Source organism: Gymnogyps californianus, chromosome 3 (genome assembly GCF_018139145.2).
Source record: "Gymnogyps californianus isolate 813 chromosome 3, ASM1813914v2, whole genome shotgun sequence".
NCBI lineage: Eukaryota > Metazoa > Chordata > Aves > Accipitriformes > Cathartidae > Gymnogyps > Gymnogyps californianus.
The window spans coordinates 97,915,246-97,939,648 of NC_059473.1; the positions used below are offsets into that span (position 1 = coordinate 97,915,246).

Genomic DNA, 24,403 nt, shown 5'->3' on the forward strand with positions numbered 1-24,403 from the left:
TAAGTTAGAAGTAAATAGAGCATTTCAGGTTGATAGTAACACCAGTGACATCCAGTTTAGGAGCACTTCATACATATTTTGTCAATGGTTAAAAATAGGCAGATGGGACATAAGGAATGTAAGATGATACACGGAGATTTAGAATCTGTGAAAGCGATAATACGTCAGTTCCCACAGACGTCTGTGATTTTGCTTGATTCGTGCCAACATATTCTAATATTATTCAGCATTACAAAACTAAGATATGCTCTATTTGTATTTCCTACAGGATCATATCCCCCTTTTTTCTCTGATAACCGGCTTTGCTGTCATGAGTTTGCATATTATATGCCTATTCTGTGTCCATCCTGAAAATAATGGAGGTGATTAAAAAGTATTTGTTCATATAAATAGAAGCATTTTTAATGCAATAATTTTAAAAGGAGCTTTAAAAACTTACTGCTATACTGCAAGGATCAAAATGGGAAACATCTAACTTTTCTGTAGTAGATTGCAAGCAGTCAGTTTGAACTAGGTCATGCAGGAAAAGCTGTTCCTTTGAAAATACAGCTACACTACTTTGGGATATGATGGAATCCACATTACAGAACCAGAACTATAAACTAATGTGTGGGTGTCACCAAGGCAGCCTGGAAGAGGGTATGTTCTCCTTAGGAGGAACACTTTATCCTAGATTCATACTGATGCAAACAGTTTGCCAATAATGTATCTGTTCATTCCAAGACAAAAAGGAGTCAAGATCTGTCAACAGTAAAACAGTTACCAGTGACTTATGGGCAGATTTTAATGGATACCTTGAGGCCTATGTTGAAGTCATAGAAGTTCACATGACTGCATAATAGGCCATTATGAAAAGGCTCTATTTTTTCCTGCATCTCCTGTGTGAGAGACTTTTCATCATGAATGTGCTATTGATCTCACTTCATATTGGGGTTTTTTTGTGAGACAGGACAGCTCCCACAAGAAAACAAATCAGCCAGTCTACTGACTGGAATTGGAAGTGGGGATAAGGATCCTCCTGATTACACTGAACATTTTCATCTGTGCTCATGCTATTTGCATAATAAATGCACAGTAAGCCATTGTGAATGTCATTGGGTCTGCTCTCTCCAGGCCTTCCAACAACTGTTTCAGCCTCCCTAGAAAGAGTCTTTGACGCAAAATACTGAATATTTGAGCTTCTACCTTCTAAGAAAAGCAAACAGTGGTAAAAGAATGTTCCATGTCCTTCTGAGTTCTAGGACTGATGTAAATGGCCCAAGAAGATATTGCCATAATAAGTGATACACTCAAAACCTTTTTAAGGGCAAAAGGAATCATAGTGTATATACAGGATTTTTTTGTTTATCCAGTTAATATTGAAGCAGTGTAGAAATCCATATTATATAATAAATGTAGAAAAGTGCCATTAACAGCACAGTCAAAACTGTTACACCGGAAAACTTATTAATATCTACCCATTTTCTTTGGTGTTATGTTCAACTTTCCAGTGACCGACAGTTTCAGTCTTCTCAAGGAGTGGGGGAGTTTAGGCTTTAGTCATTAGCATCTTGAGCCCTTTCCCAAGACAAAGATGATGTTCCTGGTGGGGGTTTCTTCCTCCTTAGTCAGGGGTCCAGTTGGGGTTATTTTTATACATTTTCTCATCCAGCCTGTATCCTTCTCCTGCACTGCCAGCTGCAGTCTGGTAGTGGCTCCCAGCTCCCCCAGCCCCAGGCACACAAAGGGCTATGGTTTGTCAGGCAGTGACAAGCGGGGGGTGTCACCCCGTCCCCAGTGGGGCCACCCGCAGAGCTGAAGCTGGAGCTGGGGAGGCAGCAGTCACTGGCCCCAGCGCAGGGGTTAAACCAGCGATGCCCAGCTCAGGCCACGGCAAGGCAGAGCCCCTGCACTGCCGGGTCAGCGCACAGCCGGGGCATCCCCCTGCTGAGGGCAGAAATTATATTTACTGGGCTACAACAGTTAGCTCTGACTACACGGAGGCACAAGTTAGAAATTTCATCAACAGATCTGCTAACTCCCTGTCAATCACATCTTGTATTTTTCTGATGAGACTTGATGAAGGAAGTGAAATTTGAAAAAGTCCAGTAAATGTATAGGGCTGATTTTTTCTTTTAAATTTTTTTCAAACGCATTTTTGTTTTCCTAGCATGTTAAAAGGTATTTCCAAATAAAGTTTAGCTTTAGCATCTGAGCTGGTCGGGTACAAAAACTGTCTTAGGCCTAGTTGTTTGCTTGTCTTGCTGTTTACTAGCTCTGTGCCTGGCAGCATCACTCCGCTTTCGTGTCGCATGCCTCGTGCATGAACCGTCTGCTGGAAGGGCAGCGTTGGACAGGAGGGAGACAGCTGCCTGTTTGAATAGCCTTGGATGTGGTGTTCCACAGGCAGTGGAGCTTGTTCCTTCCCCGGGAGCAGAGCCAGGAAGAGGCAATACTGTGTGTGCAGCAGGGAGCAGGCCTGAATGGAGGGAGCAGCTTTCTCCTGCTGAGGAAAGCCAGCAGGACAGGAACACCCAAAACACCTGAGAGAGTCCTGAGAGGAGCGGGGAGTCTTCTTGCAGCTTCTGCTCCCAAGTGCAGTTTTTATTGTTAAAAGAGTGAGCACCTGAGCACTGGCAGCTTTGCAACCTGCTGCATGGAGTTTCCTTTACTCTGAGCAAGATAGGCAGACAGGGAGAAGCAGCTCCTGAGAAAGACAAGGAAAAGACTTTCTTTTTTTCTCTCTATTAAATCAAAGCTTGCTCTCAAATGCCCTCTTGTGGGAGTCAGCATACACAGGATCACTGTAATTATCCCATAGCAAAGAGCTACTGGACAAATAGATGGTGGCACTGCCACCTCCTTCCCTCACAATGTTTTATTCGATTCTGTCAATTAGAGGGGTTTCAAGAACATCTGGCAGTTGAGATAGGTAAAGGCAGTCCAGGTCTGTTAACCTGGCAAGCCTCAAAAATTAGAAAAAGACTTGCTCAGCACATCCAGACTAGTTAATTCTGGGCATTAACAGAACCTGAAGATAGGTGAAGTAGGGAATTTTAATACTGAACCATAGGACACCTTTAGTTCCTTAAGTAGTAAGACACCTTGAATCAAAGCATCAATCAGGTGAGCTAGTATGGAGTTCTCCAGTGATACAGAAGGAGGAGGCAATTTTACGAGGTGTTGGTTACTGACTGTTTTCATTATTTGGGTGGATTTTCTCTGGTAGTGTAAGTCACTGGAACCCAAGAATTTTGTAAGTCAGTGTTCTAGGATGAGAAGGCATGCTTTTTTAATCCCGAATAAGTGATGGGATTATATTTTGTCCATTGTAAATCCTTTGCCTATTTTAAATTTTAGAAGAGATTATTAATTAAATGGATTTCAAAACTGTGCACATGTGCCTGAGCGTAGAAACAATCCCTATGCTTAGAAGGTGACACCAGTGAACGCTGGGCAGAAGAAACATGATTCCAAAGTGATTTTTACTTTAGCACTTAGCACCGAATTTTGTTGTAATTTATATGCATGAGATTCTTAATCTGGCTTCCTCACTTATATCGTGGTCCATATGAATTCTCTATGTGTAACATGATCCTTGGTTTAGGTTTTGCCTGTGTCTCATTCATGTTTATCATTACCATGAGGCAGTATGAATCAACAGTCAAAATCTACCATCAGTCACATGTTGACTTAAATAAGTCTTTAGGCTTTACACAGCAGACTAAATAAATTTGCAAACTTTTTAATATGCTTTCTGAAGATGAAATCTATATAATTTCCTCTGGCTTGTCTCATACTATGAGCTTTAGTAGTAGCTATTGTGGCTAAACAAGTAGTCCCTGCAACACTGAACATTTGTAAACCAAAATTATAAAAGGATGTGCAGTGTCTTCTAGCTCAACTCACTCCATCATGAGGCAAAAGGTGATACCTTTTTTGGTGCTTTCAAAAACCTTTTCCTGTGCCTTCTTTTTCTATGGTTTTCTAAGCTTTGTTTTCAGTAAGCCTGCAAAAGCTGTTCTATTTTAGGCAGCTTTTGGCTGACCCAGAGGGTTTTAGTTAACATCAGGACGACTGCACAATTTAAAATTGAGTCACTCCATCCTCCATTCCACGCTAATTGTCTCCAGTCCTGTCCTCAACAATTCAAAGGAAAGAATTGGCCTGAGACATCTATTGGTGCTTACCTATCTTTAGAGTCACACAGATACTCAGTCTCGCTTGCATCTCATGCATCAGATTATTGTTCCACATCAATGGCCCTTACAGAAGCAGCCCAAAAGCCAGGTATTCTTTTCTCTCATGTGCCCTAATGACTGAGTTCATATAAACAACATGCCTGTGTCTGATCTCTAGTCAAAGCACTAAGGTTTTTCAAACCAACCCAAAACCAGGAAGCTGAAGACTGAAGAGGGCGGGATGGTTCCCTCAGCTCCTGGCCAGCAGAGCTCTGACTCATAGTGGGTCCATGGTAGCATGAGAGCGAAAGGCTGACTGCCTTTCCCCCTGCTTAGCTGGGACAGTGCCGATGGGCTGCTGGTTTTCAGCAACAGAAGGCACGCTGCCGAGGGCAGGCTTCCCACAGTTGGGCATGCAAACTTAACATGCTGGAACATAAACACTATTTATGCATATATGGAAATTTATTCAATATGTATTTCTGTGGTTGTTGGAGAATGTTTATCGTCACGTCACGTGCAAATGTACCTGCTTCCCCTGAAAGGAATTCAGGTTAGAACACTGAGTGCAAAAAAAAAGACCAGTAGAGTGCAGAAAAGTCTGTTTAAGTTTCATCATGCTGCAAATTACGTTACATAAAAATGCTGATAAACTAATACATAAAAACTATTGAATTGCATGAAAGAAAAACAAATCAATGATAGTTCAGTAGCAATATTTTTTCCAGTCATCTAAAAAATAAGCAAAGTCTCTTTTTTTGGTTGAGAAATCAAATGGCACATTTCTCCAATAGTTTTCCAACTGCAAATACTAAGCATGATTTGTTTAGATTAGAAGGTGAATAGCAACAGTTGGAACCATCTGACAAAAGATAAGTTAATTGTTCAATCAAAAATTTAATTAGTTTATATGGGATTTTCTTTATCATGGCTCTACTGGAGGTGTTATGAGATTATTTTTGTATTTCAGTTTATAATCTCCTTTATTTTAGATATAATGGGGTATTTTCAATAGTGATTCCAATTGTCATGCATAATATAATGTATGTAGAACATACATTATATGTTCTACATAATGTGTGTGACTGTGTCTTTAATTAATTTTAGATAAATTGGAACATAATAATTTACTATGAATAGGCTTGTTTTTCAATTAAAAAAAAAAGTTGTCAGTTGCTGGGAAGCCTTATAAAATAAAAAATGAAAATCAATTATGTCTAGAAAAGCTCATACAGTGATAAAGCACACACAGAAGACTCTGGAAAACATAGCTGAAATTCTAAGTCTTCCTGACTTACTGTGGGAAATCAAGCAAATTTTTACTTAACTCCATACTTTTTCTATAAACTATTTCTTTTTTCTCCTTTTCTTTGCATGTGTTTTCTATTTATATTCTAAACAGTTAAGGTCATGGATGACATCATACTATGAACAGTAATATGCCAGCACAGTGATCACAATTTTTACTTTTTACAGCTGAGTGCACCAGTAAAAACAGACTCATAGAATCATAGAATGGTTTGGGTTGGAAGGCATCTTAAAGATCATCTAGTTCCAACCCCCCTGCCATGGGCAGGGACACCTTCCACTAGATCAGGTTGCTCAAAGCCCCATCCAACCTGGCCTTGAACACTTCCAGGGAGAGGGCATCCACAATTTCTATGGGCAACCTGTTCCAGGGCCTCACCACCCTCACAGGGAAGAACTTCTTCCTTACATCTAATCTAAATCCACCCTCTTGCAGTTTACAGCCATTACCCCTTGTCCTATCACTACATGCCCTTGTAAAAAGTCGCCCTCCGACTTTCTTGTAGGCTCCCTTTAGGCACTGGAAGGCTTCTCCAGGCTGAGCAACCTCAACTCTCTCAGCCTGTCTTCATAGGAGATGCACTCCAGCCCTCTGATCATCTTCGTGGCCCTCCTCTAGACTCGCTCCAACAGGTTCATGTCCTTCTTATGTTGGAGGCCCCAGAGCTGAACGCAGTACTCCAGGTGGGGTCTCACGAGAGCGGAGTAGAGAGGGAGAATCACCTCCCTCGACCTGCTGGTCATGCTTCTTTTGATGCAGCCCAGGATACGGTTGGCTTTCTGGGCTGCAAATGCACATTGCTGGGTCATGTTGAGCTTCTCGTCAATCAACACCCCCAAGTCCTTCTCCTCAGGGCTGCTCTCAATCCAGTCATCGTTCAGCCTGTATTTTTGCTTGGGATTGCCCCGACCCATGTGCAGGACCTTGCACTTGGCCCTGTTGAACTTCATGAGGTTCGCACAGGCCCACTTCTCAAGCCTGTCAAGGTCCCTCTGGATGGCATCCCTTCCCTCCAGCATGTCAACCACACCATCAGCAAACTTGCTGAGGGTGCACTCAGTCCCACTGTCCATGTCGCCAACAAAGATGTTAAACAGTGCTGGTTCCAATACTGACCCCTGAGGAACGCCACTCATCACTGGTCTCCACTTGGACATCGAGCAGTTGATCACAATTCTTTGAGTATGACCATCCAGCCAACTCCTTATCCACCGAGTGGTCCATCCATCAAATTCATATTTCTCCAATTTAGAGACAAGGATGTCATGTGGGACAGTGTCAAATGCTTTGCACAAGTCCAGGTAGATGATGTCCATTGCTCTTCCCTTATCCACCAACACTGTAACCCCATCATAAAAGGCCACCAAATTTGTTAGGCACAATTTGCCCTTAGTGAAGCCACCTTGCTGTCACCAATCGCCTCTTTATTTTCCATGTGCCTTAGCATAGTTTCCAGGAAGATCTGCTCCATGATCTTGCTGGGCACAGAGGTGAGACCGACTGGCCTGTAGTTCCCCAGGTCTTCCTTTTTTCCCTTTTTGAAAATGGGGGTTATGTTTCCCCTTTTCCAGTAGCAGTGGGAACTTCCCCAGACTGCCACAACTTCTCAAATAGGATGGATAGTGGCTTAGCAACTTTGTCTGTCAGTTCCCTCAGAACCTGCGGATGCATCTCATCAGGTCCCATGGACTTGTGCACCTTCAGGTTCCTTAGATGGTCTCGAACCTGATCTTCTCCTACAGTGGGCAGTTCTTCATTCTCCCAGTCCCTGCCTTTGCCTTCTGCGACTTGGGTGATGCGGCTGGAGCTCTTGCCAGTGAAGAGTGAGGGAAAAAAGTCGTTGACTACCTCAGCCTTCTCCATGTCCCAGGTAACCAGGTCTCCCGTTTCCTTCCGGAGAGGACCCATATTTTCCCCAGTCTTACTTTTATCACTGACGTACCTATAGAAGCTTTTCTTATTGCCCTTGATGTCCCTGGCCAGATTTACTTCTATCAGGGCTTTAGCTTTCCTAACCTGATCCCTGGCTGCTCAGACAATTTCTCTGTATTCCTCCCAGGCTACCTGTTCTTGCTTCCACCCTCTGTAGGCTTCCTTTTTGTATTTGAGTTTGTCTAGGAGCTCCTTGTTCTTCCATGCAGGCCTCCTGGCTTTTTTGCCTGACTTCCTCTTTGTTGCGATGCATCGCTCCTGAGCTTGGAGGAGGTGATCCTTGAATATTAACCAGCTTTCTTGGGCCCCTCTTCCCTCCAGGGCTGTATCCCATGGTACTCTCCCAAGCAGATCCCTGAAGAGGCCAAAGTCTGCTCTCCTGAAGTCCAGGGTAGCGAGCTTGCTGTGCACCCTCCTCGCTGCCCTAAGGATCTTGAACTCCACCATTTCATGGTCACTGCAGCCAAGGCTGCGCTTGAGCTTCACATTCCCCACCAGCCCCTCCTTGTTGGTGAGAACAAGGTCCAGCATAGCACCTCTCCTCATTGACTCCTCTACCACTTGGAGAAGGAAGTTGTCACCAACACATTCCAGGAACCTCCTGGATTGCCTATGCCCCGCTGTGTTGTCCCCCCAACAGATATTGGGGTGGTTGAAGTCCCCCATGAGGACCAGGGCTTGTGAACGTGAGGCTGCTCCTATCCGTCCATAGAGGGCCTTATCTGCTCGTTTTTCCTGGTCACGTGGCCTGCAGCAGACCCCCACTATAATGTCACCTCTCCCTGCCCTCCCCTTAATCCTGACCCATAGGCTCTTGGTCATCTCCTCATCCATCCCCAGGTGCAGCTCCATGCACTCCAGCTGGTCATTGACATAGAGGATGACACCCTCTCCTCGTCTCCTCTGCTTGCCCTTCCTAAAGAGCCTGTATCCTTCCATTCCAACACTCCAGTCATAGGAGCCGTCCCACCACATCTCCGTGATGCCATTAAGATCATAGCCCTGCAGGTGTGCGCACTTGTTTATTCTAACTCCTCTTGTTTATTCCCCATGCTACGTGCGCTTGCACAGAGGCATTTAAGTTGGGCCCCCGATGAAGCTGACTTACTGGCTGGAATTCCTTTGTGCTGCTCTTCAGGTGCTCTCCTGCTGACCTGTGATCCTTCTCCAGGCTCTGGGCTTCTATTGTTGGCACTGGCATCAAACTGGTAGGAGTGGGATGGATTGAGGGTCCCCTCCCCTAGCAACTTTAGTTTAAAGCCCTCTTCACCAGCTTGGCAAGCCTATTACCAAAGATGCTCTTCCCCTTCAGACATATGGATATACATATATATGCATACCTATATTTTATATATGTATACATATATATGGATAACATACGGATATCAAGACAGAATTTCCAACTGCAACAAGATTTTCATTATAACTGCTTCAATTAACCTGTTAGGACTAAATTTTCTGTTATGACAGAAGCAATCAGTGAATGAACTCTGACATAAGAAAATCTGCCTCCAGCCAGTTGCCTAGTGTACATTTGCAATCCCTCCCAGATACTCTGTTAATGAATTTGAGAAACGGAAGTGACATCTTACATAAGAATGGTTTTCTCTAGTTTTTTTATAGCAGATGGTTCCTCTTCTGAAAAAAATCCGCCAAATCATTGATGTTGGGAAAATGTCTGTTGTTCAACACTGTCTTTGCAATACCAACTAGCATTGTACCAGACATTTTGATACTAAATTATATTTCCCAGTATATACTGGGCTGTGTTTTTAACAAGTGAAACAATTTACCTTTGGGCACCCCCTTCTTTGACAGAGCCATACTATAAAAGGTATTACACTATCAGTTTTAGTATGACCACACTAAGTAGTAGCCATATTTAGTGCCATCTTCAGTACTTTGTTAACTTTTTTCCTTCTTCACTCTTTGGGCATCTTCTTTCTCTTGATTTTTTCTTTTTTTTTTATCCTTTTTTTTCCCTTTTTTTTTTTACACCTCTTTCTCAGTTCTGCAACTCCCTATAAGTACTGATTTTGCTATATTTGAGGCATTTTACATATGCTAGGCATTTGTTCTTTGTCCATTTTGTTATCCCTAAAACTGTTTTTGCCCAGCTCCTATGTTTGCTTCACTGCCAGTAACTGGCCACAGGTGAGCTGTTAATAGCCTTGGAGTCTCCAGTACCATCTTACAAACACACCTTCAAGGCCTCTGCTCTCTCCCCTGTACTCCTTCACACTGCAGCCTTGCTCTAGGGTCATAATTAGTTCATTCTATACAGTGTAACTACTTGTTATTCCTGTATACAGTTTATTAACAATAAGCATAACATGATGCAATTTACAAAATTAAGGATGACTAGAACAAATGAAGCAAGGTCCACCTGGCCGCTAGTCAAGTCCTGAGGCCTTTGCGTTAGCTTGACACCAAACCTGTGGCCTGATGCTAGCAATGGCAATGCCATACGTACGGGGCTACAGGGCTGCACTGGTGATAATGGGGACATTACCCCACAGCTTGACTCACTTCACTTAAACAGTAGGTTGACCAGAGACTACTGCTTGCCCAGATCTGAGGAGTCTTGAGGCAGGAGGGGAAAAGCGTTAAATACAGAGTGATGTTTTTAAAGCTGTTTATACAGCTTTTATAAGAAGATTTTTTTCCTTGGCACTTTTGCAGTCAGGCAAGAAACAGAATTGCATAGATTATTTGCTCTGGTAGCAGCAGAGCAGCACATGACAGCCAGTTTTCCTAGGAACCTCCAGAACCTCCAAGGACAGGACATACACATTTCACATGATGACAATGATGCTACAGAGCCTAGCTGCCTCGGAGTGGGCTATTGCTGTCACAGAAATATATCTGGCTTGCAGAATTGTCTTGATGTTTTCCCAGGAAAGACCCACAGAAGGCTACAGAATGAGTGAATTTATTCTGGAAGTCTTCTAACAACCCATAGATTGCTGGTTGTATGCTCTACATTAGGTCTGTATACCAGAAGGCAGTTAATGTTGCCCATTAACCACCTTGTACTGAACCTAATTACTTAGTTTTGATTAAAGCACACAATGAATTCAAAAGCATTCAATCCTGATTTGAATGCATGAAGAGAAGCCAGAATTTGACTGGCATTTTTTTCTAGTAGTAATCACTATCAGATTTAGAAGTTTATATTAAATATTTTATTTAAATTTTTGTCTTCAACTTTGAGCTATTGCGTCTCATTACCTTTTCTACACAAAATAAAAAAGCCTCTTGCTACCCAAGTATTTTCTCTTTGTAAAGACACTTAGACACTGTAATCAAGTCACTTCTTGTTTTTGTTTGTTCTAAATGAAACAGATGGAACTCTTTAAGCCTTTGCCGACAGCATGCTTTCTTCAGTTGTTGAATAAATTGTGTATCTTTTCCTGCATCCTTCCCACTTATTTTTAAATATGGAACATTGTAGTCAATGTTTTATGCAGAGGTATTTTACACATCAATATTCCTTTTTGTTTTTTAAATACATGTGAGAATTTTTTTTTTCTCACAGCACTGCAACAGGGCTCATATGTTGGGGACTTCAGCAGTCCTTTTCAGATCACTTTTGTTGTTCCCTCACATACAGTTCAGCTACAGTTCAGTAGCTATAACCTACATATCTTTTTTTTGCTTGTATCTGGCAGCTGCAAGTGACCAGAAGTGACCTGCAGTACATTGAAAAATGTACTGTTTAACTACACAAAAGTTATCACAAGATTTCAGTTAGTGCATATGCTTGCTCTCCTGTGGAAGGGAGATACAGGAAAGGAAGTGAGAGTGGAAATGCAGTCTGTTTAAAAGTCAGTGTTGAAATAATAGAGTAAGGGCTTTTCACATTCACCTACAGAAAAAGAGGCTCAGGGAAGTATGAAATGGCTCACTTGTCTCATTATGATTTTCTCACGAGAAAGATTTGAGGGGTGAATATAGGTTGAATGTGCCAAAAGCTGTACTGTTCTCTTTGTAAGAGTAGGACTTTCCATCTATCCCTCTGTATTTTTAACCATGTACATTTATGGTGTGCATGAAGAATATGTTTGTCTCTGCGTGCTAGTGTTAATATTTTTATACTCTGCTTCTCTTGCCTACTGCATGCCTGGACTCACCTCTGTCTTATCTGACTAATACAGAAATGTGTTTTGATGGAGAGACAGAGTGGAGACACAGATTTGGATAGAAGCACTAGGTTCCGAAGTGGGAGCTCTGTTATGACACACCAAGTAACTTAAGACCTTTACTCTACCATGAGGCAAAGCAAATTTCCCGACAATCCAACTCACAACATGAACATAAAAACCTTTGGACCTTCTTCAGTATTATAAACAGTGTCTGTGCCCTGTAAATTATATAATCGTAACACTAGAATAAAACACTAAAGATCATCTATTCCATCTTCATCCCAGCAGAACACATATGCTATAGTATGTCATTTCTCACCTATGTCTCACCTTAAATAAGTCCAACACCATTCCTTATTTTCCTCAGGCAATCTTTCCAGTGTGTTATTATACTAACGATTAGAAGGAGTTCCTTATCGTCTAATCTGACTTTTACTGCAGCTTAAATGCATTACTTCCTACCCTACCTGCTACGAACATGGAGAACTAAAGACATTTGCAAAAGCCTTTTCTTATTTTATGATTGTCATCACATTTCTATTCAAATCTTCCTTATTTAGGCTTTACAGCCCCATTCATTTTGTTTATCCTAAGAAGTCATGCTTTCGAGTTCTTTGTCATTCCTGACATGCTCATCTGGACTGTCTTCATTTGGTCCACATTTTTCTTGAATGCAGCTCACTGCACAGTGCAAAGCATTCCAAATGCAGCTTTACTGCAGCTAGATGAGAATGGAAGGATTACTTTATGCTTCTAACTGGCTATGTTCCTTTTTATATATCCCAGCACACTATTTGATTTGAAACAAAATTCTGGGTTTTGTTACTACTTAACTTGTGATTTCCTGTATTATGATACCTTCCCCTTGTTCTGATTGGATAACTTTTGTTATCTCAAACTGTCTCCAATTTGTCAAAATTTATGAAGACTTCTAATCCTGTCCTCCAATGTACCTTTTTGTGTTGCCATCAACAAGCTTGCTCTGTTGTCCACCATCCAGACTGTTGTTGAAAAAATTGAGTGGAACTAGATGGACAGTAGACCTCTTGCAAAATCTCTGCAATTCATTAATCCATTTTGGTAGTAAATAACTAATAATTATAACTAAAGTATGAATATGGCTTTCCAACAATTTTTACTCATCTGATAATATTCTCTTGTAGTTCATATATAGTCCAATTACTAGGATTTCACACGAGATAGCAGCAGAAACATTAGTGAAATCAAGGAGTATGACATATGCTACTTTTTTTTTATCCACAAGACCTGTAACTCTAGTGTACAAGGGAATAGGTTTGCTTATATAAGGCTTATTTTTTATAAATTATTTTATACTTAGAGGTTCTTGCAAGTAATCAGTTAGTAACTTTTTCCCATATTTCCTCCAGGAACTGAAATTACACAAATGGATCTATAATTTCATGGCTCTGTCTTTTACTCCTTTTTAAAGGCTGACTTTATTGAGTCTTCAGGTACTTTACCTATCTTCCACAAGTTCACAAAGAAAACTATTGAGTTTTTATCAGCCAGTACCCAAGGGTGAAGTTCATCAGACCAGCCTATCTGAACATCTAACTCATCTGACAATTCTCCAGCCTGCCTTCTCTATTCAACACTGAAGTTTTGCCCTTTAATCATAGGTATCAATTATGATAACGACCTGCTTGGAGCTGACCTTTTTACTGATGATTGAAGCAAAAGAAGCATTGAACAATTTGGCATGATTATCATTATCAGTAGCCATCCTTCTCCGCTGAATGGCAGACCATACCTTTCCTCCATCTAGTGCTGAAGTACTTACAGCATAATTTCGTGTTACCCTGACCATCCCATGATAGCTACATCTTACTCAGTGCCTTTGCTGGTCTGATTTCATGCGTACATACTTATGCTGTACTTCTTAGGTTATCCTTAGTAACCTGACCTATTCGTTTTTAGTTGGGCATTTTCATCCTTTGAAAACCAGGAAGCGCCAAGTTGGTCTCCTAATACCCAGTGTCTTTCTCCCACAAAAAGATAGTTTGTCCTGGTGCACTTAAAGAAAGTAGCAACTTTCTTAATTACCTTTTTACTTCAGTTCAGCCCCTCATCAGGTTTCACATCAGGAATTTTCTGCATTCTTTGCAATTTTTCTGAATTCCTTTGTTATTATGTTGTTCACCCCCCTCTCCTCTCCCTTCCCATGGATCTTGAGTGCTCTCACCCAAGTTCTTCACATTCCTTTCTTCATATTCAGAGACTACTTCTCCCTTTTACTTAGAATCAAATCCCAGAAAATCTGTTTGTAGTTGCCTTTTCCACTATTGCATGAAAAAATTGCCAATAGCACGTTCAAAAATTAAAAGATTTTTGAACGTGCTATTGGCAATTTTTTCATGCAATAGTAATTTTTGAATGATGATTCCTTTCCAAAATGATGTTTTGGTAGTTAAATACCCTATCGCTCCAAGTCCGGTGTTCTTAAGGATTCTGCTAGTTCTTTTATTTATTTAAAATATTTTTTAAAAACACAAATAAAAAAAAAAACCCCAAACTATAAAACCCTAAGCTTTCATTCAACTGGTTTTACTGGATTTGCGATCTGTAGTGAATCATTAAATACAGCAGATTATCTGTGAGTGTGCAATATTTCCCACATATTTTTTAAATCTTATCTAGATTCTATCATTATCCTTATCTATGGGCTTCTGCTTCCTTCCCCTTAAAGCCTTTTCTAATTAATTGAGAGAAATAGTACAAAGAGGGTGTTTTTTTCCTTCCTCTGTCTTCTCATCACTTTCTCTCCTGCCCATTGGGTTTGATTTTTATCTAGATTCTATTTTTACCTGTTAGCTCAAAAAACCTCATACGGTTAAGGACGACAAAACTGTTGGGTGACACCATCTGCCAGCCATGCATTTATTACTGCAATGAATCTATAATTGTATGAGCTCTGGTCGTCCAAGGCGGATGCCAGAAACCCCATGTGATCCTTTAATTCAGTAGCTCCTTAGACTGAGATTCCTGGGAGGCATTACCTATCTGATATATCTGATTTGAGTGATAGAAGGATCCTTCCAGCATTTTCTGGGTAGAATACCAACAACCATTCTGCTCGCGCACATCAGTGACAGCTACAGTTTTCCCTCTCTGTCACTGGAGTAGCTTCTGGTATTCATGGGAGCTCTTAATCTCTACAGTTGTCCCTTGATTTTGGATCAATTTTGAATCAGAAAGATCTCAGTATGATTTATACCAGGCTAGAGGTTGCTTTAAATTAATGCAGTGCACAATAGAGAGATGAGGGACTGTGGATTTTCTTTGATATGCCCAATGAGTTAATTGTTTTCATAAGCCACCTATCATATTGTCTTCTAAATATTGTCCTCTATATGTCTTCTGTATTTTTGTTGTTTCAGATTTGAATTAATTTGAATTACAACTCGATTAAATCTCTTTAAAAGCAGAAAAATGAAGAAACAGTTGAGTGAATTTGTGGTTTTCTGTTGGGATCTCAGAAATGGCTTCTTTCATCTAAACATGGAAGCAACCTTGAGAAATATTTTTATTATTGTTATTGAGATTATAAAATCTCTAAAATAGTTTTTAAAATGTGGCATATAATCCTAGTAATTATAGTGTTGAGATGTAATGCTAGAATACACAAAGAACGTATCTGCAAATGTAGTTCATACTTATTCCTTTAAAATATGTAATTTATTAACTATCAGCTATGATCGATGAATATCTCTAGTTTTAAAGCTGTCAAGCAGAAATAAAATAGTGTTTCCAACCTGGAAAAGTTAAATTATGCAGTTGTCACTTGCACTGTGAAGTAGCTTTTCTACTTTCCCAAACCCAGCATGATTTATAGTTCTAATGTTTAATTTTCTTTTCTGTCAGACAAAAACTGTTCCACGGATATTGATGAATGTTCCTTCAAGCCCTGCAAAAATGGAGGCCATTGCCATGATTTGATTGGTGAATTTTACTGTAGCTGTTTGCCAGGTAAGAAGTCAGGTGATATTTAGGTGAGAAATGTTCTGTGGTATTCAAGAAAGAAATATAGTTTTTCATAAGCACACAACTAAGTAGTCATTTATTTTGCTTGAAAAGAGGGAAGGACCAAGCAGGTATTCTTTAAGCATACTCTACAATTGCTATGTGACCAGTGTCAGCAGAATTTGTTTACAAAATATAAGTTGTGTACCAGAAGTCCTGCCTTACAAACTGATGAATGAAGGGTCTTAGAAATCAACCAAGACTGTCAGTGGTATTCACCCCAGAATCTTTGAGGAATTCTGAATTTCTAAATCTTTGCAAAAGTTAATTTTCTTCCTTCCATGAATGTAGAATGATTTTGTTCCCATCTTTTCTACTAGCAAAAGTTATTTTTTAAATTTCTTATGATACACTGAAGGAAAAAAAATGGGTAGAATTTATACAGTAGTTGTCATAAGGGTTCCTGTGGTGGGTTGACACTGGCTGGATGCCAGGTGCCCACCAAAGCCACTCTATCAGCTAAGCTATCTATTACCAAAGCCCTCCTCAGCTGGACATGGGAGACAAAATATAATAAAAGACTTGTGGGTTGAGATAAGGACAGGAGGAGCACTCACCAATTACTGTCATGGGCATAACAGGCTCGACTTGGGGAAATTAGTTTAATTTTATTACCAATCAAAATCAGAGTAGGATAATGAGAAATAAAACCTAAATCTTAAAAACACCTTCCCCTCACCCTTCCCTTCTTCCCAGGCCTAACTTTACTCCCGAATTCTCTACCTCCTCCCCACCAGCAGTGCAGGGGGGTGGGGAATGGGGGTTTGGGTCAGTTCATCACACGTTGTTTCTGCCGCTCCTTGCTCTGTAGGGGGAGGACTCCTCACACTCTTCCCCTGCTCCAGTGTGGGGTCCCTCCCACGGGAGACAGTCCTCAACAAACTTCTCCAATGCAAGTCCTTCCCACAGGCTACTGTTCTTCACGAACTGCTCCAGCGTGGGTCCTTTCCATGGGGAGCAGTCCTTCAGGAACAGACTGCTCCAGCGTGGGTCCCCCATGGGGTCACAAGTCCTGCCAGCAAACCTGCTCCAACATGGGCTCCTCTCTCTCCGAGGGTCCACAGGTCCTGCCAGGAGCCTGCTCCAGCATGGGCTTCCCAGGGGGTCACAGCCTCCTTCAGGCACATCCACCTGCTCTAGCATGGAGTCCTTCACGGGCTGCAGGTGGATATCTGCTCCACCGTGGACCTCCATGGGCTGCAGGGGGACAGCCTGCCTCACCATGGTCTTCACCACAGACTGCAGGGGAATCTCTGCTCGGGCGCTTGGAGCACCTCCTCCCCCTCCTTTTTCACTGACCTTGGTGGCTGCAGAGTTGTTCCTCTCACATATTCTCACTCCTCTCTCCAGCTGCAGTTACGCAGGGTTTTTTTTCCCCCTTCTTAAATATGTTATCCCAGAGGCGCTACCACCATCGCTGATGGGCTTGGCCAGCAGCGGGTCCATCTTGGAGCCAGCTGACATTGGCTCTATCAGACAGAGGGGAAGCTTCTAGCAGCTTCTCATGGAAGCCACCCCTGTAGCCCCCCCACTACCAAAACCTTGCCACACAATACAGTTGCTTGAAGTGATGAGAGAAGCTATTAATATCTGAAGTCGTAAATAATACTAGATCAACTTTTCTGTCTTCATATGGCATACATAATTTTTATCAAATATACAGTATCTTACAGATATATGAACTTATATGTTTCAGTGTTGCTTTTTCTCTATAGAGCTAGATTGGTGCTACAGGCTAGCTTCTATACATTGGAATGTAATATCTTTTAGTAAAACCAACTAATTTTAAATATGTGATACTTGTATAGTAGGATGAATTGTTGATTTTTTTTCCCTGCCTTTTTTATTGTGGGTCAACTAGTCATCATCTGATTGGGAAGTAGCACAAAAAACATGAAACAATGATACTTTTTCAGTTGCAATATTTCATACTCTTAGGTCACTTACATTGCATTAAACGTTGTTCCATCACGTCAAGTCAGCAATATAATGGTAAAAGGATCAAGCTTATATTTGGACAGAAATATTTGCTTATAATGGATAGGAAAAAGAAGTTGTTAAAATTATTATGTCCCTATAAAAATTATATATGTTATTACACAAGAGATTTAGAAATGTACACAAATTATTTCAAGTCTAATGTATAAATAGTTTGAAAGTTATTGACATGTGAAACATAGAAATAGCACTCACAGCCAGCACTGCCACTAAATCATAGTGTATGTACATAAAAATAACTTGAATATATACATAAATACATATCGGTATTAGTATATATAGAAGTGTGTGTACATGTGTATTATACATATACATACAACTTCTTTTAAGACCTGAGAGTCTCCCAATAGACTTACAGGATGTAGAATATTTCAGTTTTGTCTTTTTTATTATTAATTACTATGGCTAATTTGTTAAGACTGGATTCTTATATGTTTATGTAATAGGTTAGTTTTACTTTTTAAATTGCAAAGCCTGTGACTATATTTCATTGTCTTTCCATTGTGGGTAAACCAAATGTCACACCTCATTTTCTCAAAGAGTATTTCGCTTTGTGCAATCACAAACACAACAGTGAGCATGAAAACATCTGCCTGCTTTACAGGACTGAAAAAGTGAGATCATATGCATGAAATTATTATTAAAATGCTGTAAGAAGTACACATATGAATTCTCAGACTATATACATTTTCCATTAATATTTTTGAATACTTGTTAGATACAGTCTTTGTGAAGAATTAACGCATCTACAAAATACAGGATGAAAATTAATGATTTAGATCATATTTAGTTTAGGAAGTTATGAGGTTAAGCATGCATGTACTGGATTTGAAAGAAGAAAGCAAGGAGTTTATAAATAAAAGAAAACAAATTATACATAATAATTATGTATCATAGGGACTATGAGCACAGAAAACAGAACAGCTAACACAGATGTATCAGTTGTCATACCAGTTTCCAGGCTTCTCCAATGAACTGCAGGAAGTATCTTCTGGGATCTTCCTTTTCGAGCAATATCTTACAGGCTGCTACACTGGGTGAGAAATAGCTTCTAGAGGGCTTTGCTTATTAGCTGTTTACTTTTTAGGGAGTGCCTATACACATCGTCTTCACCTGACTGCTAATCAGGGAGTGCCGAGCAACTACTCAGCTGAAGCTTGGGTAGCAGACATAAATCTGGTAGATAGAAACATAATTCCTGGAGAGCAGAAAATAGAGGCCTGTCAGTTGTTGCAAGATGGTCCTTGAAACTATGCTCAAGACCAAGATCTGTGCAATGATAGTGGTAATGTGCTACAGGGCAGTGTCCAGCATCAGCTGAAGAAAATACCCCAAGCAAAACAGAAGCCTTGATGCAGGCAGTACTCCTGAAGCATGATGTTGTCATGCAGGCTTTAGGCTGCAGACAATACTTCTTTCTGGGGTGGGGGTGATGGTGGCCTTACCTGTGAAACAGGTAAGCAGACTGCACACCATCACAGAGAAAGAATGCAGATCAATAAGGTCTTTCCACATACCCTGTAGAGGCAAAAGCCTGAGCCACATGGTGCAAAGAAGGATGGACAGCTACAGTTTATGCTTAGAGTAGTAGTAGATGGAGACTCCCAAGATGGGGGATGCTGGAAACTTATGACTCTAGCAAACAGAAGGAATATTCCTTCTTTGCCTGCACACCTGCAATTACTGAACAGGTACAGTGCCCTGAGAATAGGTGAGGACAAAACATATCTATCAGAGAAGGCACTGAGGCCAGTGGAACCTAAACCAACTGCCTGCACCAAGCACAAGTGGTGGGTAATTGAAGAGATTTCCTTCTGCAGGGGATGGAGGAACCCATCCACCTACCTGTCTTCATTTCTTGGAAGATTTGCTACTTGTTGGGGGCTTGGATCTCAGATCCTTTGGAGGGACTGCTGATGTTCATCTTGCCCTCAGACTGCTACTTCTGGTTGCCCACCCAAATGGGAACCAACAGCACTACCAAGGGAGACCTGGAACAAATTGAAGAGTGACTACAGAGTACTAGGAATAGTGACTACAGAGCACTACTTCACTTTTGTGAAGAAGGGCCTGGGGGGCCATGTGGTGTTCTCCTCAGTCTTTTCAGTGAAAGTCAAAGGCTTAGGTAGGTTTGGGCACATCATGCAGGTGAATGCTTGGCTGTCTGGCTGGTATTGCAGACAGATGTTTAGCTTTTAGTACCCCCTCTGAAGAACAGTAACTACTGGTGAGAGATGTGGCCCAGCTGACAAAGTGGAATAAGAGCATTTTTGGCAACAGGCTTCCTACCCTAATGAGAGGGTTTAGGGTTTATCTTTAAACTAGATACACCACAGGAGGATTGCCTTAACAGGAAGAGAAGGCACAAGGAGCAATGAGAAAGTGTCTAGGGGACAGAATACTGGGGGAGGCTCTCACGCTTGTGAAAGCAGTATGACTGAGGGGGTCCCTCTTCAGTACATATGCAGAAATGCATGAAAGCATGTGATGCAAACATGAGGAATTAGAAGTGTGTGTGCAGTTGCACAGCAATGATCTCATGGGGTTTAGAGAGACATGGTGTCACATCCCACCAAAAGGAAGGGAGAGGTGACTCAGATTCACCGATCCCCTTGGTGTGGAATAGAGTGTACAAAACACTAGGTCCGTAACCAATCAAAGACTTCTATTCAATAGCTCAAGACAGTTGGCAAATAATCAGATAGCAAATTCCTTATTGCTCGCCACGCATGTTGGGTTTGTACCTTGCGTTACTTATTAGAGAAGAAAAGCAAAACGAGAGGAGGGGGGGAGGGGAGAGAGAGGTCAGAGAGAGAGATCACTGGTCCGGGTCCCAGCGTTGGTCCAGCCAACGGGGGGTCTCTGGTCTGTAGGAGCACTCATCCAGAAGTTCCTCCTTTCTTTTTCTTCCTTTCTATTTCTCCCTCCTTCTTTTGGCACTTGCCTCCTCCTTATATTCTTATCCTTCAATGTGGACTGCCTCTTATTTGAATTAGCCTCGCTTGCTGTGTAAATTAGCACGCATGCTCCTTGCAGGCGTGGGGGGGGCAAGTCTTTTTGGTCTCGAATTGAGTCGGTGGTTGCGATCTCCCCCTGCTGTGTTTACCTTTCTCCTAGTTCTGGTTTCGCCTCTTCTTGGGCAATCATCCAGCCTTTGTCAGGCTAATCCCTCTTATCAGTCTTTAGCTCCTCTTCAAGGATCATTTGCGAATGTTTGAGACATTCCTCAGGCAGGCTCAGGAGATCTCCACCCCCTGTTCCCTTCCCGAGTTTTGTCTCCCGCCGTTGTCCGTTGTCTGTATCCTTCTGAGCAAACAGCTCTTTGTTCCAGGGGGTTACAAGTTAACTGTGGTGTTGAACTCTTTGTTCTTCCAGTTGGTCTCCTACACATGGTTGGATAACCAACACAGACAGAGTGCTGCAGTGGAAAGATACTGGGTCTTTAGGAAAGACAAACTGAGAAGGTGAGAAGGAGGGGTTTCATGCTAGGCAAAGGAGAGCCTCAGATATACTGAGGTTTGCTTTGGAATGAATGATGGGCCAGTCAAGAGCTTATGGGTAAGGATTAGTGGCCAAACCCACACAGGTGGTGTGGTGGTCATCTGCCACAGACCACCTGATCAAGAAAAGGAAGTAAATGAAGCCTTCTTTAAATGTCTTGAAGAAGTCTCACTATCATAGGCCCTCATACTCATGTGCAACTTCAATGACCACAGTATTTGCAGGTGGTTTAATAAGGCTGGGCACAAGCAACCCAGGAGACATCTGCAGTGTTGAGAAAAAAATTTTGATACAGATGATCAACCAGATGATAGGGGAGATGTTCTGCTGGACTTGTTGCTCACAAACAAGGAAAAACTGGTGAGGGATGTAAAGCAGCGTTGGCCCCAGTGACTGAGTTGAAAATCTTGTGAGAAGAGACAAGCAGCAGAATCACAGGCCTGAATTTAAGGAGAGCTCATTTTGTCTGAGGAATCTGCTTGACTTGATCCCAACCCTTGGAGAGCAAAGGAGCCCACAATAACCTTCTCAAACACAGTAACGGTCCATTCCAATGTGCAGGAAGCTGAGCAGGTGTTGCAGAAGGAAGAAGAAAACACGGCCGTCGATGAATGATGTGCATGCACTGACAAAGAGTATGGAAAAGAGAGAGGGTATTAATGGCTTCCCTGCTTCTGTTTACTGATAAATTCACCCGCAGGTGACTCCCAGATTGCTCTGCCTAGAGGCAGAATCAGTGGGAGTGAAGCATGACACATTATGCATGGCAGAGGAAAATAATTAGGAAGGACTTAAGCAAATTAGGCATATGTGGAACCTGATGAGATGCATCCACAGGTGCTGAGGGAGCTGGCTGGCATCATTGTGAGACTGCTTTGAATAGTCATACTGATTAGGGGAGGTTTCTGATGACTGGAGAAAGGCAAAAGCAACCCCATCTTAAAGAGGAGGATTCGCATAACTACAGGCAAGTCAACCTAACCTCAATCCCTGGGAAGATTATAGAACAAATGCTCCTGGAAACATATGTGCAAGAACGTGAAGGACAGGAAGGTGACTGGAAACAGTCATCATGGATTTACTGAGGGTGAATCATGTCTAACCAATCTGGTAGCCTTCTATCATGAAATAGCCAGCTGTGTGGATCAGTTGAGAGCAGTGGATACAATTGACTTTAGCAAGGCTTTTGACATGACCTTCCTGAGTAACGCTGTTGTCAAAATGAGGTATATAGACTGGAAAAGTAGATAGTAAAATGGGCTCAAAATTGGCTGGACCATCATGGTTAAAGGATTTCTGGTAAATGGCACAAAGCCTAGTTGGCAATTGCATTCATCATTATTTGATACTGGAATCAAATCTGTCTAGTGTTTGTATTAGTGACCTGGACAATGGGTTACATTCTCAGAAAATTCACAGGTGATATAAAACTGGGGCGAATAGTTGATATGCTGAAGGCTAGGATTTCTATTCAGAGGAACTTTGACAGGCTGGAGAAACAGGCCAACAGGAATCTCATACAGTTCAACAAACAGAAATGCAAGTCCCACAGCTTTGGAAGAATAATCCCATGCACCAGTAGAGCCTGGTGGCCAACTGGCTGGAAAGCAGCTTTGCAAAAAATGACCTGGGGGTCCTGGTGTTCAACAAGTAGAATGTGAACCAGCCATGTGTCCTTGTAGCAAAGAAGTATCCTGGGCTGCATTAGGAAGAGTGTAGCTAGCAAGTCTGGAGATGATTATTTTTCTACTCGTGACTTGTGAAACTGCATCTGAAGGACTGTGCCTAAGTTTTGCATTCTCCACTAACAGAAGGACATTGCCATACAGGGCAAGTCCCACAAAGGGCCATGAAGATGTCCAGGGGCCTGGAGGACCTGATGTACAAAGAGAGGCTGAGGTAATTGGACCTGTTCAGCCTGAAGAAAAGGCTAAGAGAAGATTTTATTGGGATTTACAATTACCTCATGGGAGGATACAGGGAAGACAGAGCAAGACTCTTCTCTGAGGTGAAAATTGTGGCTGGACAAGAGCCAATGGACACAAGTTGGAATGCAGGAGAATTCTGATAGAATTAGATATTGGGGGAGAAAAATGCACTATGAAGGTGTTTAACTATTGGAACAAGTTGTCCGGAAAGCTTGTGGAATCCTTATCCTTGGAGACATATTCGGATCTTGACAAGACAGTTCCCTGAACTACCTGATCTAGCTGGTCTTGCTCTCAGTGAGGATTAGACTAGATGGCCTTGATAAGTCATTTCCAACATAAATTATTTTGTGGTTCTATTACTAAATAAGGAATCGTTGCCCAATTTTATGTATACTTTACAAATTTAATACTTTAAGTTGAATTTGAATTGAACTACCTGTGCCTACATGCACAGTCTTTAAGACTGCAAGCATTTCGACCACATCTAAAAGTTTTCCATAATGTTCATTAGGGTGCCACCTTTTATCAATCAACTTCATAGCTAAAAAAATAAAAGTGTTTGTTTATATGCAATGCTTTTCCAAAGCCAGAATTTGTATGAATATTTAAAAACTTCTCAAATATCATTTTTTGCCATGTGTTAATTTAGCCTTCCATTAGGAAATGGCTTCATATCTATACTGAATTTTAACAAGGGAAAAAACAAAATGAGAAACAAGTGCTATAGTGGTGTAGTAAAGAGTTTGTTACAACAGTAGTCTGTCATCTGGAAACCTAGCCTTAAAATAGTAAAGTAGAGAAGCACAGTTTGAGGAAGAAGTGAGGAGTCACTCTTTAAAGTTCGTAACTTCTCCCCAGGTAATCTGATATTTAAGGAAATACTAATGTAGAAGATGTTGGACTTGTAGAATGTATTCAGAAAGGCAACAAAAGTGATCAATGGAATAAAGCAATTGCCTCATGAAAAAGCAAGGACCCTTTAAGTTTGTAGAAGAAAAGCATGAGGGAAAGAGGAACCTTAGAAAGAAAATCATGAAAGCAGGGGCTAAGCTGAAAGCAGAACTGTTCACTGAAGCCTGTTCACAAGAAGCAAGAAAGCACTTGAAGAACCTAGTGGGAGTTTGGACTAAAACACATAAAAGAACTTTTAACAGATTACATTACTTTTCCTAATTTGTTACCACAGAATGTAATGTAGCTAGAGAATTTATTTAGAAGGTTTGGTAAGGGAATAGACAAATTCACAACCAAAAAGGCGGTGAGTAGATACTAAAGGATCCTCTAACTTCTTCAATACACCTGAATGCTTGGAGGTTTAAAAGGGAACAGACTGCTGCAAGTGGCTAAGCTAATATGCTCTCCCTAAATAGCCTCTTTTTTTCTGCT

General features: G+C 41.4%; 1 protein-coding gene across 1 annotated transcript in view; it reads left to right on the plus strand.

Moving 5' to 3' along the window:
• Positions 1–24,403, plus strand: part of EYS (eyes shut homolog) — a 950,400-nt gene that overhangs the window by 246,022 nt on the left and 679,975 nt on the right. The window contains exon 14 of the mRNA XM_050893740.1: positions 15,429–15,533. Coding sequence (XP_050749697.1) covers positions 15,429–15,533 — 105 coding nt within the window. The remainder of the gene's footprint in view (positions 1–15,428; positions 15,534–24,403) is intronic.